The 12,523-nt window shown below is 35.7% G+C and overlaps 1 protein-coding gene across 4 annotated transcripts in view; it reads left to right on the top strand.

Moving 5' to 3' along the window:
* xpr1a (xenotropic and polytropic retrovirus receptor 1a) overlaps positions 1-4,461 on the top strand; it is a 95,645-nt gene extending 91,184 nt beyond the window's left edge. For 2 of the 4 annotated variants that reach the window (XM_042483774.1, XM_042483773.1), the window contains exon 16: positions 89-4,461. In XM_042483774.1, coding sequence (XP_042339708.1) covers positions 89-146 — 58 coding nt within the window. In that variant the 3' untranslated portion in view covers positions 147-4,461. The remainder of the gene's footprint in view (positions 1-88) is intronic. The other 2 variants (XM_042483775.1, XM_042483776.1) reach the window with 2 other exon arrangements.
* Positions 4,462-12,523: the final 8,062 nt, after the last annotated feature.

Below are 12,523 nucleotides of genomic sequence, written 5' to 3'. Positions count from 1 at the left end.
GAAAACAACATTAATGCATCTGTTTTAATGATCATGTGAAAAAAAGGCTAGGTTTTAATAAAAAATAATTTTTTCAATCCTCTTCCAGATCGAAAAAGGACACAAAGGTGCTTATTGAAGACACGGATGATGAAGCCTTCAGCTGAATCCACAATGTCAGTATGTACAAACACAAACACACACACAGACATACTATACTTAGAGGGACCTCATTTACTAACACTCAACCTCAACCCTTCTCCCTTGTAGTGATAAGAGTAGTGACCTTCACCCTCAGTCTAAACCTCTAAAGCAGTGTGGACCTCAGACTGTCCTCACTTTGGACAATTTACCTCATCTTTACGTTCCTGTGAGTATATTTGGTCTTTATAAGTATAGAAAAACACACACTGTAACGCAGAAACACACATAAAGATAAACCTGCTGAAGCACAAACATAGTGTAATATTGCTACAGTTGATGAGAGAGCTAACACAGACAGACAGATGGACAGACGTCACGGGAAATCTTCTGCACATAAGAGGAAACACAGACCACACTGCCCTGGGATTATTCTCTTCCCCTTTAAAGGACTTTTTTTTAGTATGTGTTGTTTACTTTGAGATGTTTGCGTTTATTTAGATCTGTCTTTACTTTTCCTGGATTTATTTTGGAGACGCTGCAGAGACGACTGTTTACACGCCTTTTTAACTACACTAGGATCAACAGGGAGAAGACAAGCCAATCAAAAGACTAGTTATTAATCAATAGAAACCTGAGGAAGGACTCAACACACACAACAGCATATCAAAACAAATCAACTGGTTTCAACTTGTTGATTCTTTTTATACTCCATCTTTTTTTCTTTCTGGTTGAGTTGTAATAACGTCCGCGTACAATCACAACCTGGAGGCACTTGCAGGAAAAGTGCATTTAATATACAAAACACAAAAAAAACAAATTATAAACAAAAAGGGATGTTATGATTCAAACATTTCTAATCTGTGAAGTTGCTTTGTAATATATTTAATATATTTTGATGTGCATTATTACTCTATTGTAGTTGTTAAGTACTTCTACATGTGTTGTTTATACTAGTGAGACTAGTTTGAGCATCCACTTGATGATTGTTAATGTATTTTATAATGTTTGGAATGTTTTTATTGGTTAGACTTGTGCCATGTTTTTAATAAGCTCATAGTTCGATTTGTCACCGACCTCAAATTAGTGCAAAACTGACCTGCGAACCATCGTGTCATGACTTCTTAAAGTGCCCTATTAGATACAGTACACGTGTGCATTGCTATTCTTTGCATTAACTACCAAAGCTTAATTTTTCTGAATGTGTCAATCCACTTTATTTTAAGATTGGAGTGATCTTTAACAAAAGTTCATAACTGTTTTAGCAGGTAGGATCCGTCTTGTTGGAGTGTGTCAAGAGTGATGTGATGTACCGCTTTAAATGGTCAGTTGAATTGTCAGTGAGTCAAAGTGTGTCAGTGGTTCTCAAACTGGTAGAGGGATCGGGTGACTTTTTAAAATCATATTGAACAAGAGAGCTCTGATGCTAACAAGAATTTCAAGATCCAGGTCATCAAGGTTTATTCAGACGGAAAAATGTCATGTAAAGTACAGGATGGACCGTTTTTTGACAGGAAAGAAAATCAAATACATTGCAATAGACTAACAGAAAAACAATGTCTCTTTACACTAACTTGGTACTATAACTCGGTAGAAAACCTCCACGTCACATACATAAAATAAAACAGTCCTGAGCAAAGGCTTGCTCAATCAGTTAATAAGAGCCCCCCCCCCCCCCAAAAAAAACATTATCAGTTAAAGTGTACACTACATTTAGAATATTTGTATCACTTTATCTTTCCATCTATAATTTTACTTTGCGGAACACAGGAGTTCCTGGTCTACTTAGTGCGTAAGGTAAAGGGATGAAAATATTTCAAATATGGTGTAAACTTAATCTGATTTTGATTTTTCTAACAAGTTTGCTGATTTTCCGTATTTCTGCAATTGAAATAAGTTGCCAAGGAACCTATAAATAATATTTTATATCTCCCTTGGTTGTCTACCCGGACGATATTGTTGTTTTTATAGTGATGTCACTGTGATTCGGTCTATAGCCTCACACACGCATCCACGCATTTATGCAGCTGTTTGTGGAGTCATCTCTCCACAAAATCTTGTGCAAGTCTGTGAATCCATTTGGAAGTTATGTGCCTTTTCTGCAATAGGCCACTCCCATTACTACGCCCTCTTCAAGCCAATTGGCTTGAAAACAAATACTAAGTTATAAGGAATAAGGAAGTTTGAGAACCACTGGTACATTGCAAAACACTTTATATGGTCAACAGACACTAACAAAAGCTCAGTGTTGCCAGATGGAGCAGTTTGCACAGAATTGAGCTACTTCTGTGTAATTGTGCAGAAAAAGTGTACAATTTAGGTGGTTTCCTCCAACATAAAGTAATGCTTTCACCAAAAAAGGCAACTTCTTTACTCTATATATTATTCCCATATTATAAAACAGAATGAACATGGATGCGCACCTCATCCAGCATCTGTAACAAAAAAAGTTTAATTTTATGACAAGTAGGCAACTTCGAGACTCATCAGTGGCAATCAAATCTGGCAACACTGCAAAATCTCTCTCACCACATCATACCTGTCAGCAGATACATGTTTGTTTGTTTCTTGTGTTCAGTGTTGACTTGCTCATTTTAGCACTTTCAAAAAAAATTGATTTCAAGTGTTGTGATTTGTTAGATCAAATGTAATATGCTAATCTTTGCTAAGGAAAGTTAGTAACCACCAGGAAAAATGTGCTGTACATCTGACATCCACTTCTGCCCCTTTCTGTGTTGTTGCTGCTGTTAAAGGCCCCCTGGCTTTCAAAAGGATGTTAATTTAAATGCTGGTTTGTACGTTTCACTTTCTCTTCCTGTTTGACCCTGTCACTCTGCTCCGCTGTTCCTCCCTGTGGCTTCACAGCAGCTAGTCATGAGACTAAGCCCAGTGAGCCTCAAGTTACAGAAAGTCGTGTTTCTTTTTCTTCCGTTTTTCCCGTAGTGGCTAAAAGACTGAAAGCTTCTATGTGCAATGAGCTTAATGTGAAAACTAGAAAGCTAGAAAAAAAAGTTAAAATGTAGAAGATGGGTAGCTTCCCGATCCATTTTAATACACTAGACACCATGACTGCATACAGGCGTAAAACATGACACACACACACACACACACACACACACACACACACACACACACACATACACACAGCCCACATTGCCTCTCTCTCTTGTGTCGGAGAGCACAACTCTACAGCAGATAGTTTTGTAAAAAGGCTCTGTTGTCTTGCCTGCATGCTGCTTTAGTTTTACATTGTACATAGGTCTTAATTTATTTGACATGATGTGTATATTAGCAATCATTGTAGCTACTGTGACAATGATTGATTTCATACGTTGCCATTTTTGCTCCAAGACAAGCAGTATTTTTTAGGCGATGAGGAGCTCTTTTTTCAATTGTTCACGGTCCTGCACTTCATGTGTAAATCTGTTGACAATGTGTTTGTATAAAAATAGAAATCCATAGAACTGGAGAATGTGATTGGTCGTATCTTGTTGGTGATTCCTTCTTATTTCATTCGAGGCTTTGCGTCCAGGGCTTGTGGAGGAGGCGTGAGGGGCAGATGTCCTGAAGCTGTAATACTGTTTGTACATTTGTGAATGTGCATGAAAATATTGTGGATCTGTTGTTGTAAACTGCCCGGCTGACAGAAGCACTTTGACATACTGTAGGGCACAGGAACAGAGAGGACCCACACCATGACAAGATACTGTTAAACTGATCCCAGATCTGCCCGAGCTCCTCTTGAATTCGCTCTTAAACAGATCCAGGATTTTTATTCGAAGCTTTCTGACATGCTTCTCTGCGAGAAAAACAAATGTTTCGGTGACCAGTGTCTGTTCACAGTATGTGTAACCCGCTGCCAAAAACAGAAAAAAGGGTTATTTTGTACAGTTTGTGTCTGATGAAATGATCCTCAGCCCTTACATCCCATTTTTCTCATGGGTGATTTTGCTTCCACTGCTCGCTGAAACCCCCATGATGTTAAAGTGCTTGATATGTGTCCGCCCCTCCCTGCCACTCTCTTGATGTTGTTCGTACCCTTTCTCTAATCTAGCTGAACGTGATAGTACCTGTAGTTTGGTAGATGGATGTTCTACTTTGATAAGATACAAAAAAAAGATAATAGAATAAATACATTGTGGCTAAATGTGATTTTAAGAGACATAAAGAGAGAAAATGTCTTACAGTCTGAACCATCTCCCACCCGAGTCCCTTTTACAGAGTAGTTTGTACATGTCAAGTGTATAACGCCATTCTATGATGGTTTTCCTGATGGTATTTGTATTTCTGTATACACTTTGGTGATCCTGTCATATCTGGGTTTTATAAACCACGATTATTTTTAAAACTTGCTCTGCCTCTTGCCTCTTCTTTTTTTTCCTCTTTCACTATTGAATCTTTAAGTTTACAAAGTTTTAGTGGTGGACAAGAATGTGAACGTGAGGGGCCACATGGTCACTGAAAACTGAACAAGAGATCAAACAAATACCAATGTTAGTGTGTCCACACACTCATTTAATTCATCTTCGTTTCTCTGTTCAGTTCAATACTCACCCTCTGCTTTCCAGAGACGCCCTGTGCAAGATTTGGCCTGGCTCTATCAGGACTTTCAAAACCACCTTGAAAAGATGGTTAAAAGCTGCTCAGGTCTGCACTCACTGACCTTGAACTCTGGATTTTTCAACTTGTGTAGTTTCATGTTGCGTCTTTTTTTTTTTGTATCACTTTACCTTATGTGCTATGTGTGTATTATTTGTCCTGCATGGTTTTTTTTTTTGTTTGTTTGTTTTTGCCTTTTTTCTTCTTCAACTTTGTATTGTCATGTCATCGTGCTGTATATTTGTTCTGACCTGCCGAGGGACTGCAGATGCAAATTAGCTCTAAGCTATAATCTGGTACGATGCGTCAAATGGTAACATTTACATTTTAAACTGTTCATGGTCCCTTTTAAATAATTAAATACATAAAATAAATAAATACTCCCATCAGAGACTGATTGCTCACACCTGCACTAAAGAGGGCTCAGGTGAAGGGCACAAGGTGAAAACACACCCGTTGTGCTAAAACAGACTGTAATGATCACCACTGGGATCTTGTTTCCAATCCAAAAGAATGTTAAATGTAAAAGTTAAATGTTGAAAAAAGGGGAAGAACACCAACTAAAGTCAGAAAATTAATTTAATAAAACAAACTGTTGTTTTATGCCAAGTAGTGGGAGTATAGGAGGGGCTTAACTTCTGACCATCTGCAGAGCCACTGCTGTGGCCAAACTGAGGAGCCAATTAAAGCCCGCTTTCAAGGTGATGTAACATCTGCTCTACTTTATAATCATGATTGATATTCATAGTTTGTTTATAGTTAAGTTGAATTGGAATTTATTGTTCATTTATTTATTTGTATCAATAATACACTCTTGTTTGGTATTTTAACTTAACTTTTAACTTTGTATTGCTGTCTCCATCACAGGCAAACAAGGGACCGCCCCTTTAAATTGCCTTTTTTTGGTTTTGAGAGAATAAATCATCCTAATCTGGTACATCTGTGTCCTTGCCAGCCTTCCCATTTGTTTGGGAGGTCTAATCCAGTGTTTATTGGTACACTACCTTCACCTCAGCTACACGCGTGACAAAGGACTTTTGCTGAGTGAGTATCTCCCCTTTAATTGGGGCTTTGATTAAGCTCTGGGAATATAAGTACATGCACATTAACGTGTATTGTTGGTTGTGGTTGTCATGGTGTTTCTGTTTTCTCCTCTGACTGCATCACTTTTATTTTTAATGTCTTTGCAGTATTTAGTAGTGCACTTTGAAGTAGATTAGTCATTCACCCCATTAACCTTCAGGACTTTTCAAACTTTTGATGACTTAGTGGATTTAGGGAGACAGGATATGATTGAGAGCCACACAGGAAGAATGCACATATTGAGATATCCTCTCTATCTCACTTACAAATTAAACTATTTTATCAAAATTGTTAACTTCAGGTAACACTCACGAGGTGTCAGAAGTTACCATGCAACAATCATTGTCCACTAAATTGTCGATCCAAATCTATTAGACGCGTCTAACAAGTGTAGAGTATTAAATGTAAGCTATTCAAAGTGAATGTGATGAAATGGACCACAGATAATTAAACTATAGTGCAATCATGTTGTGTCACAGTAACTCAGCGGCCGCATAAAATGATTCTGAGTACTGCCACTGGCCCACAGGCCACAATATGAGAAACTTTTAAATATAAGAACTTTTTTGTTTTGTTTTTGTTTTTGTTTTTTTACTTATTACAAAAAGCCATTTTTTTTACATACTACACGCTACAGTTTTTTTTTAAATAGTTTTTGTTTGACACTTTATGACTTTTCCAGTATTTTATGATAAACTATAGTAGGACTTTTTCTGTCTTTTTTAAACATTTTTAATTAATACTGTACTATGACATTTTAAACAACTTATTATACAACTTTTTTTGTATGGTTGTTATGACATACTATACTATGACTTTTTTTTCTCTTTTTTATTACTTATACTAATGTCTTGTTTTTATGACATACTATGACTTTCACTCTTATGCTAAACTATATTAGGATTTTTTTTAAATGTACATATACTTTATTTACGTAATACTATACAATGATTTTTTACAGTTTAGTTTTTACAGATACAGATCAGGACAGTATTCTGTTTTATTACAGGTTTTCTGACATACTGTACTAAAACATTCTTAATTTTACAATTTGTAGCACAGACCTGCACAGGGATTAAAGCCTGACCCCTGAACTGAAAAAGCTTCTTGGATGAGAGCCGAAACGTGTTCAAGAGACTAACTTGTCCAGTTGCCAATGAAACAGCACTTATGGATACCATGACCTGGATGGCATTTTTTCATGATTTTTGATGACCTTCTATACTATGAAGTGACGACACAGCCTCTATATATGGGACGCCTGCTGACCACTGAGCCACCAGGCACCCTTTTCTCATCATTTTTGATGACGTACCAACCTATGACCTTTTTACATGGTTTTTGGATAACATACCATATGTGATGTTTTTCATGATTTGTGACACCATACTATACCATGACGTTTTATGATTTTTGACAAGATACTATACTATGATGTTTTTTCCTTGATTTTGGACAACATACTTTACTATGACGTTTTTTTCATGATTTTTGATGACACAATATGACAACATACTATATAATAGGACCATTTTTTATGATTCTGGACAACATACTATACTTTTGGGGGGAAGTTTTGACATACACTATGATGTTTTTTCATGTTTTTTTGATAACATACAATACTACAACTTTTTTGTGATTTCGGATGACATTCGTTACGATGATGTTTTTCATGACTTTTATTTCATGATTTCTATGAAGTTTTTACGTGATTTTTGACCACATAGTATACTATGATGTTTATTGCTCATTTTTGACAACATACTATATTGTGACATTTTTTCATGATTCTTGACGACATATTATACTGTGATGTTTTTGCATGATTTTTGATGACTTAGTGTACTATGATATATTTTAGTGATTTTTGACAACATATATGATGGATTTTTTCTTGATTTTTAACAATATAATATACTATGATGTTTATTCTTGAGCTTTGCCGACAATCTACACTGAGACATCTTTCGTAAATTTTGATGACATACTATACTGGGACATTTTTTCATGATTTTTAAGGACATACTGTACTATGATGTTTTTTGGTGATTTTGAACGACATGGTATACTATAAAGCTATTCATGATTTTGGACGACATACTATACTATGAAATTTTTTTCATGATTTTGGATGACAAACTATACTATGACATTTCTTTGTAAGTTTTGGACAACATACTATACCAAGACGTTTTCATCTGATTTTTGACACCAGACTATACTATGACGTTTTGTCATGTTTTTGACTGTCCTATACTATGTTGTTTTTCTTTTTTCATGATATATGATGATGTATGATGCTTTGTCATGATTTTTGGGAACAAACTATTTTTTACTATTTTTTGTGAGTTTCTGATAACACACTATACTGTGACATTTTTCATGATTTCTGACAACATACTGTACTATGTTTTTGTTTATTTTGGACGGCATACTGTACTATGACTTTTTATGTGATTTTAAAACGACATACTGTACTATGACTTTTTTTTCATGATTTTTGACGACATACTATACCATGATATTTTTTCATGATTTTTGATGTACTATAATGTAATGTTTTATTGTGATTTTTTCATGACCTACTATACTGGGATGGTTTTCTATAAAGTTTTTATGTGATTTTGGATGACAAACTATACTATGACATTCTTTCATCACTTTGTGACGACATTCTATACTATGACTTTTTTCATTACTTTTTAGAAAATACTATACTATGACGTCTTTTCATGATTTTTGACGACATGATTTTGGATGATACACCATACTATGACTTTTTTTCATTGTTTTGGTGGGCATACTATGCAATGGTGTTTTTTGTGATTCTGGATGATATAATATACTATGACGTTCTTTCCGCTAGTTTTGGCAACATACTATTGGTATTCTGTCTGTTGCTACTGTTGGCGTTTGTGACAACATTATAGTGGCTAACTCAAGTTCCAATCGTGGGTCGTGGTATTCATCTGACATATTGATAAGATGTATACACCCTTTTGTTCCACATCCATTGACGTCCATATCACTATACTATGACCCAGTTTCTGTGTGTTTTTTTTACATGATCCGGAGCGACAGTACTACAACGATAAAAGCTTTAGAGCCATGGCTTATACAGACAATCTGGATTACTTATTCCACTTGTTTTTCAGCTGTTTTTGGGAACGTGTCAAATTTTGACATTTTGACCAATACTATAGCCTTGCATTTTGGGTCATATTTTTTCGACATGCCTAATTTATGGTGTATTAAGGGGCCGTTTTTGTAACTATTTCTAGCTATGGCGTGTTTCAGCACCTATTTAATTTGTTAAAAGTGTTTTCAGCTGTTTTTGGGACGTGTCAAATTTTTTGACATTTTTGCCATACTATAGCCTTGCCTTTTTGGGTCATTTTTTCGACATGCTCATTTTATGTGTTTTTGGCACGTTTTCAAACTTTCTTTGCTTTGGCGTGTTTGTAAGCACGCTATTTAAGCTGGTTTTGAAAGTGTTTTCAGCTGTTTTTGGGACGTGTCAAATTTTGACATTTTTGCCATACTATAGCCTTGCCTTTTGGGTCATTTTTTCGCATAACATGCTATTTTATGTGTTTTAAGGCACGGTTTTTGTAACTATCTTTATGCTATGGCGTGTTTAAGCATGAGCTATTTAGGCTGGTTTTTCAAGTGTTTTCAGCTGTTTTTGGGACGTGTCAATTTTGACATTTTTGCCATACTATAGCCTTGCTTTTTGGGTCATTTTTTCGACATGCTATTATTATGGTGTTTTTGGACCATTTTGTAACTTTTCTATGCTATGGCGTGTTTCAGCATGAGCTATTTTAGCTGTTTTCACCTGTTTTCAGCTGTTTTTGGGACATGTCAAATTTTGACATTTTTGCCATACTATAGCCTTGCCTTTTGGTCATTTTTTCGACATGCTATTTTATGTGTTTTTGGCCGTTTTTTGCAAAACTTTCTTTGCTATGGCGTGTTTCAGCATGCTATTTTAATGCTGTTTTCAAGGTTTTTTTCAGCTGTTTTTGGGACGTGTCAAATTTTGACATTTTTGCCATACTATAGCCTTGCTTTTTTGGGTCATTTTTTCGACATGCTATTTTTTATGGTGTTTTTGGCCATTTTTGAACTTTTTCTAATGCTATGGCGTGTGTCAGCACGCTATTTTATGATGTTTTTAAGGTGTTTTCAGCTGTTTTTGGGACGTGTCAAATTTTGACATTTTTGCCATACTATAGCCTTGCTTTTTGGTCATTTTTTCAACATGCTATTTTATGTGTTTTTTGGCCATTTTTTCAAAACTTTTAATGCTATGGCGTGTAAGCACGCTATTTTAAGCTGTTTTGAACAGTGTTTTCAGCTGTTTTTGGGACGTGTCAAATTTTGACATTTTTGCCATACTATAGCCTTGCTTTTTTTGGGTCATTTTTTCGACATGCTATTTTATGTGTTTTTGGGCGTTTTTGCAACTTTCTATGCTATGGCGTGTCTCAGCACGCTATTTTATGCTGTTTTGAGGTGTTTTCAGCTGTTTTTGGGACGTGTCAAATTTTGACATTTTTGCCATACTATAGCCTTGCTTTTTTGGTCATTTTTTCGACATGCTAAATTATGTGTTTTTGGGCCGTTTTTGCAAAAACTTTTAATGCTATGGCGTGTTTCAGCACGCTATTTTTAAGCTGGTTTTGAGGTGTTTTCAGCTTTTTTTGGGACGTGTCAAATTTTGACATTTTTGCCATACTATAGCCTTGCTTTTTGGTCATTTTTTCGACATGCAAATTTTATGGTGTTTTTGGCCGTTTTTGCAACTTTCTAATGCTATGGGTGTGTCTCTTGCACGCTATTTTAAGCTGTTTTTAAGGTGTTTTCAGCTGTTTTTGGGACGTGTCAAATTTTGACATTTTTGCCATACTATAGCCTTGCTTTTTTGGTCATTTTTTCGACATGCTATTTTATGGTGTTTTTGGCCGACTTTTTTGCAACTTTCTATGCTATGGCGTGTTTCAGCACGCTATTTTATGCTGTTTTGAGGTGTTTTCAGCTTTTTTGGGACGTGTCAAATTTTTGACATTTTTGCCATACTATAGCCTTGCTTTTTTGGTCATTTTTTCGACATGCTAAATTATGGTGTTTTTAGGCCATTTTTTTGCAACTTTCTAATGCTATGGGTGTTTCAGCACGCTATTTAATGCTGTTTTCAAGTGTTTTCAGCTGTTTTTGGGACGTGTCAAATTTTGACATTTTTTGCCATACTATAGCCTTGCTTTTTTGGTCATTTTTTCGACATGCTATTTTATGGTGTTTTTGGGCCGTTTTTGCAACTATTTCAATGCTATGGCGTGTGTCAGCACGCTATTTATGCTGTTTTAAAGGTGTTTTCAGCTGTTTTTGGGACGTGTCAAATTTTGACATTTTTGCCATACTATAGCCTTGCTTTTTTGGTCATTTTTTCGACATGCTAAATTATGGTGTTTTTGGCCATTTTTTTTTGCAACTTTCTAATGCTATGGCGTGTGTTCAGCACGCTATTTTATGCTGTTTAAAGGTGTTTTCAGCTGTTTTTGGGACGTGTCAAATTTTGACATTTTTGCCATACTATAGCCTTGCTTTTTTGGTCATTTTTTTCGACATGCTATTTTATGTGTTTTTTGGCCGTTTTTGCAACTTTCTTTGCTATGGGTGTGTAGCAGCACGCTATTTTATGCTTTTTAAAGTGTTTTCAGCTGTTTTTGGGACGTGTCAAATTTTGACATTTTTGCCATACTATAGCCTTGCTTTTGGGTCATTTTTTCGACATGCTATTTTATGGTGTTTTTGGCCGTTTTTGCAACTTTCAATGCTATGGCGTGTTTCAGCACGCTATTTTATGCTGTTTTTAAAAGTGTTTTCAGCTGTTTTTGGGACGTGTCAAATTTTGACATTTTTGCCATACTATAGCCTTGCTTTTTGGGTCATTTTTTCGACATGCTATTTTATGTGTTTTTGGCCGTTTTTGCAACTTTCTATGCTATGGCGTGTTTCAGCACGCTATTTTATGCTGTTTTCAAGTGTTTTCAGCTGTTTTTGGGACGTGTCAAATTTTGACATTTTTGCCATACTATAGCCTTGCTTTTTTGGTCATTTTTTCGACATGCTAATTTATGGTGTTTTTGGCCGTTTTTGCAACTTTCTAATGCTATGGCGTGTTTCAGCACGCTATTTTATGTTGTTTTCAAAAGTGTTTTCAGCTGTTTTTGGGACGTGTCAAATTTTGACACATTTTTGCCATACTATAGCCTTGCTTTTGGGTCATTTTTTCGACATGCAAATTTATGTGTTTTTGGCCGTTTTGCAAACTTTCTTTGCTATGGCGTGTTTAAGCACGCTATTTAAAATGTTTTTCAACTGTTTTCAGCTGTTTTTGGGACGTGTCAAATTTTGACATTTTTGCCATACTATAGCCTTGCTTTTTTTGGGTCATTTTTTCGACATGCTATTTATGGTTTTTTGGCGTTTTGCAACTTTCTATGCTATGGCGTGTTCAGCACGCTATTTAAAAGGTTTTCAAGTGTTTTCAGCTGTTTTTGGGACGTGTCAAATTTTGACATTTTTGCCATACTATAGCCTTGCCTTTTTGGTCATTTTTTCGACATGCTAATTTATGTTGTTTTTGGACGTTTTTTGCAACATTTCTATGCTATGGCGTTTCGGCACGCTATTTTAGATGTTTTCAAGTGTT

This window comes from Plectropomus leopardus, chromosome 3 (genome assembly GCF_008729295.1).
Source record: "Plectropomus leopardus isolate mb chromosome 3, YSFRI_Pleo_2.0, whole genome shotgun sequence".
In the NCBI taxonomy this organism is placed as follows: Eukaryota; Metazoa; Chordata; class Actinopteri; order Perciformes; family Serranidae; genus Plectropomus; species Plectropomus leopardus.
This window is presented reverse-complemented; position numbering and strand designations above follow the sequence as displayed.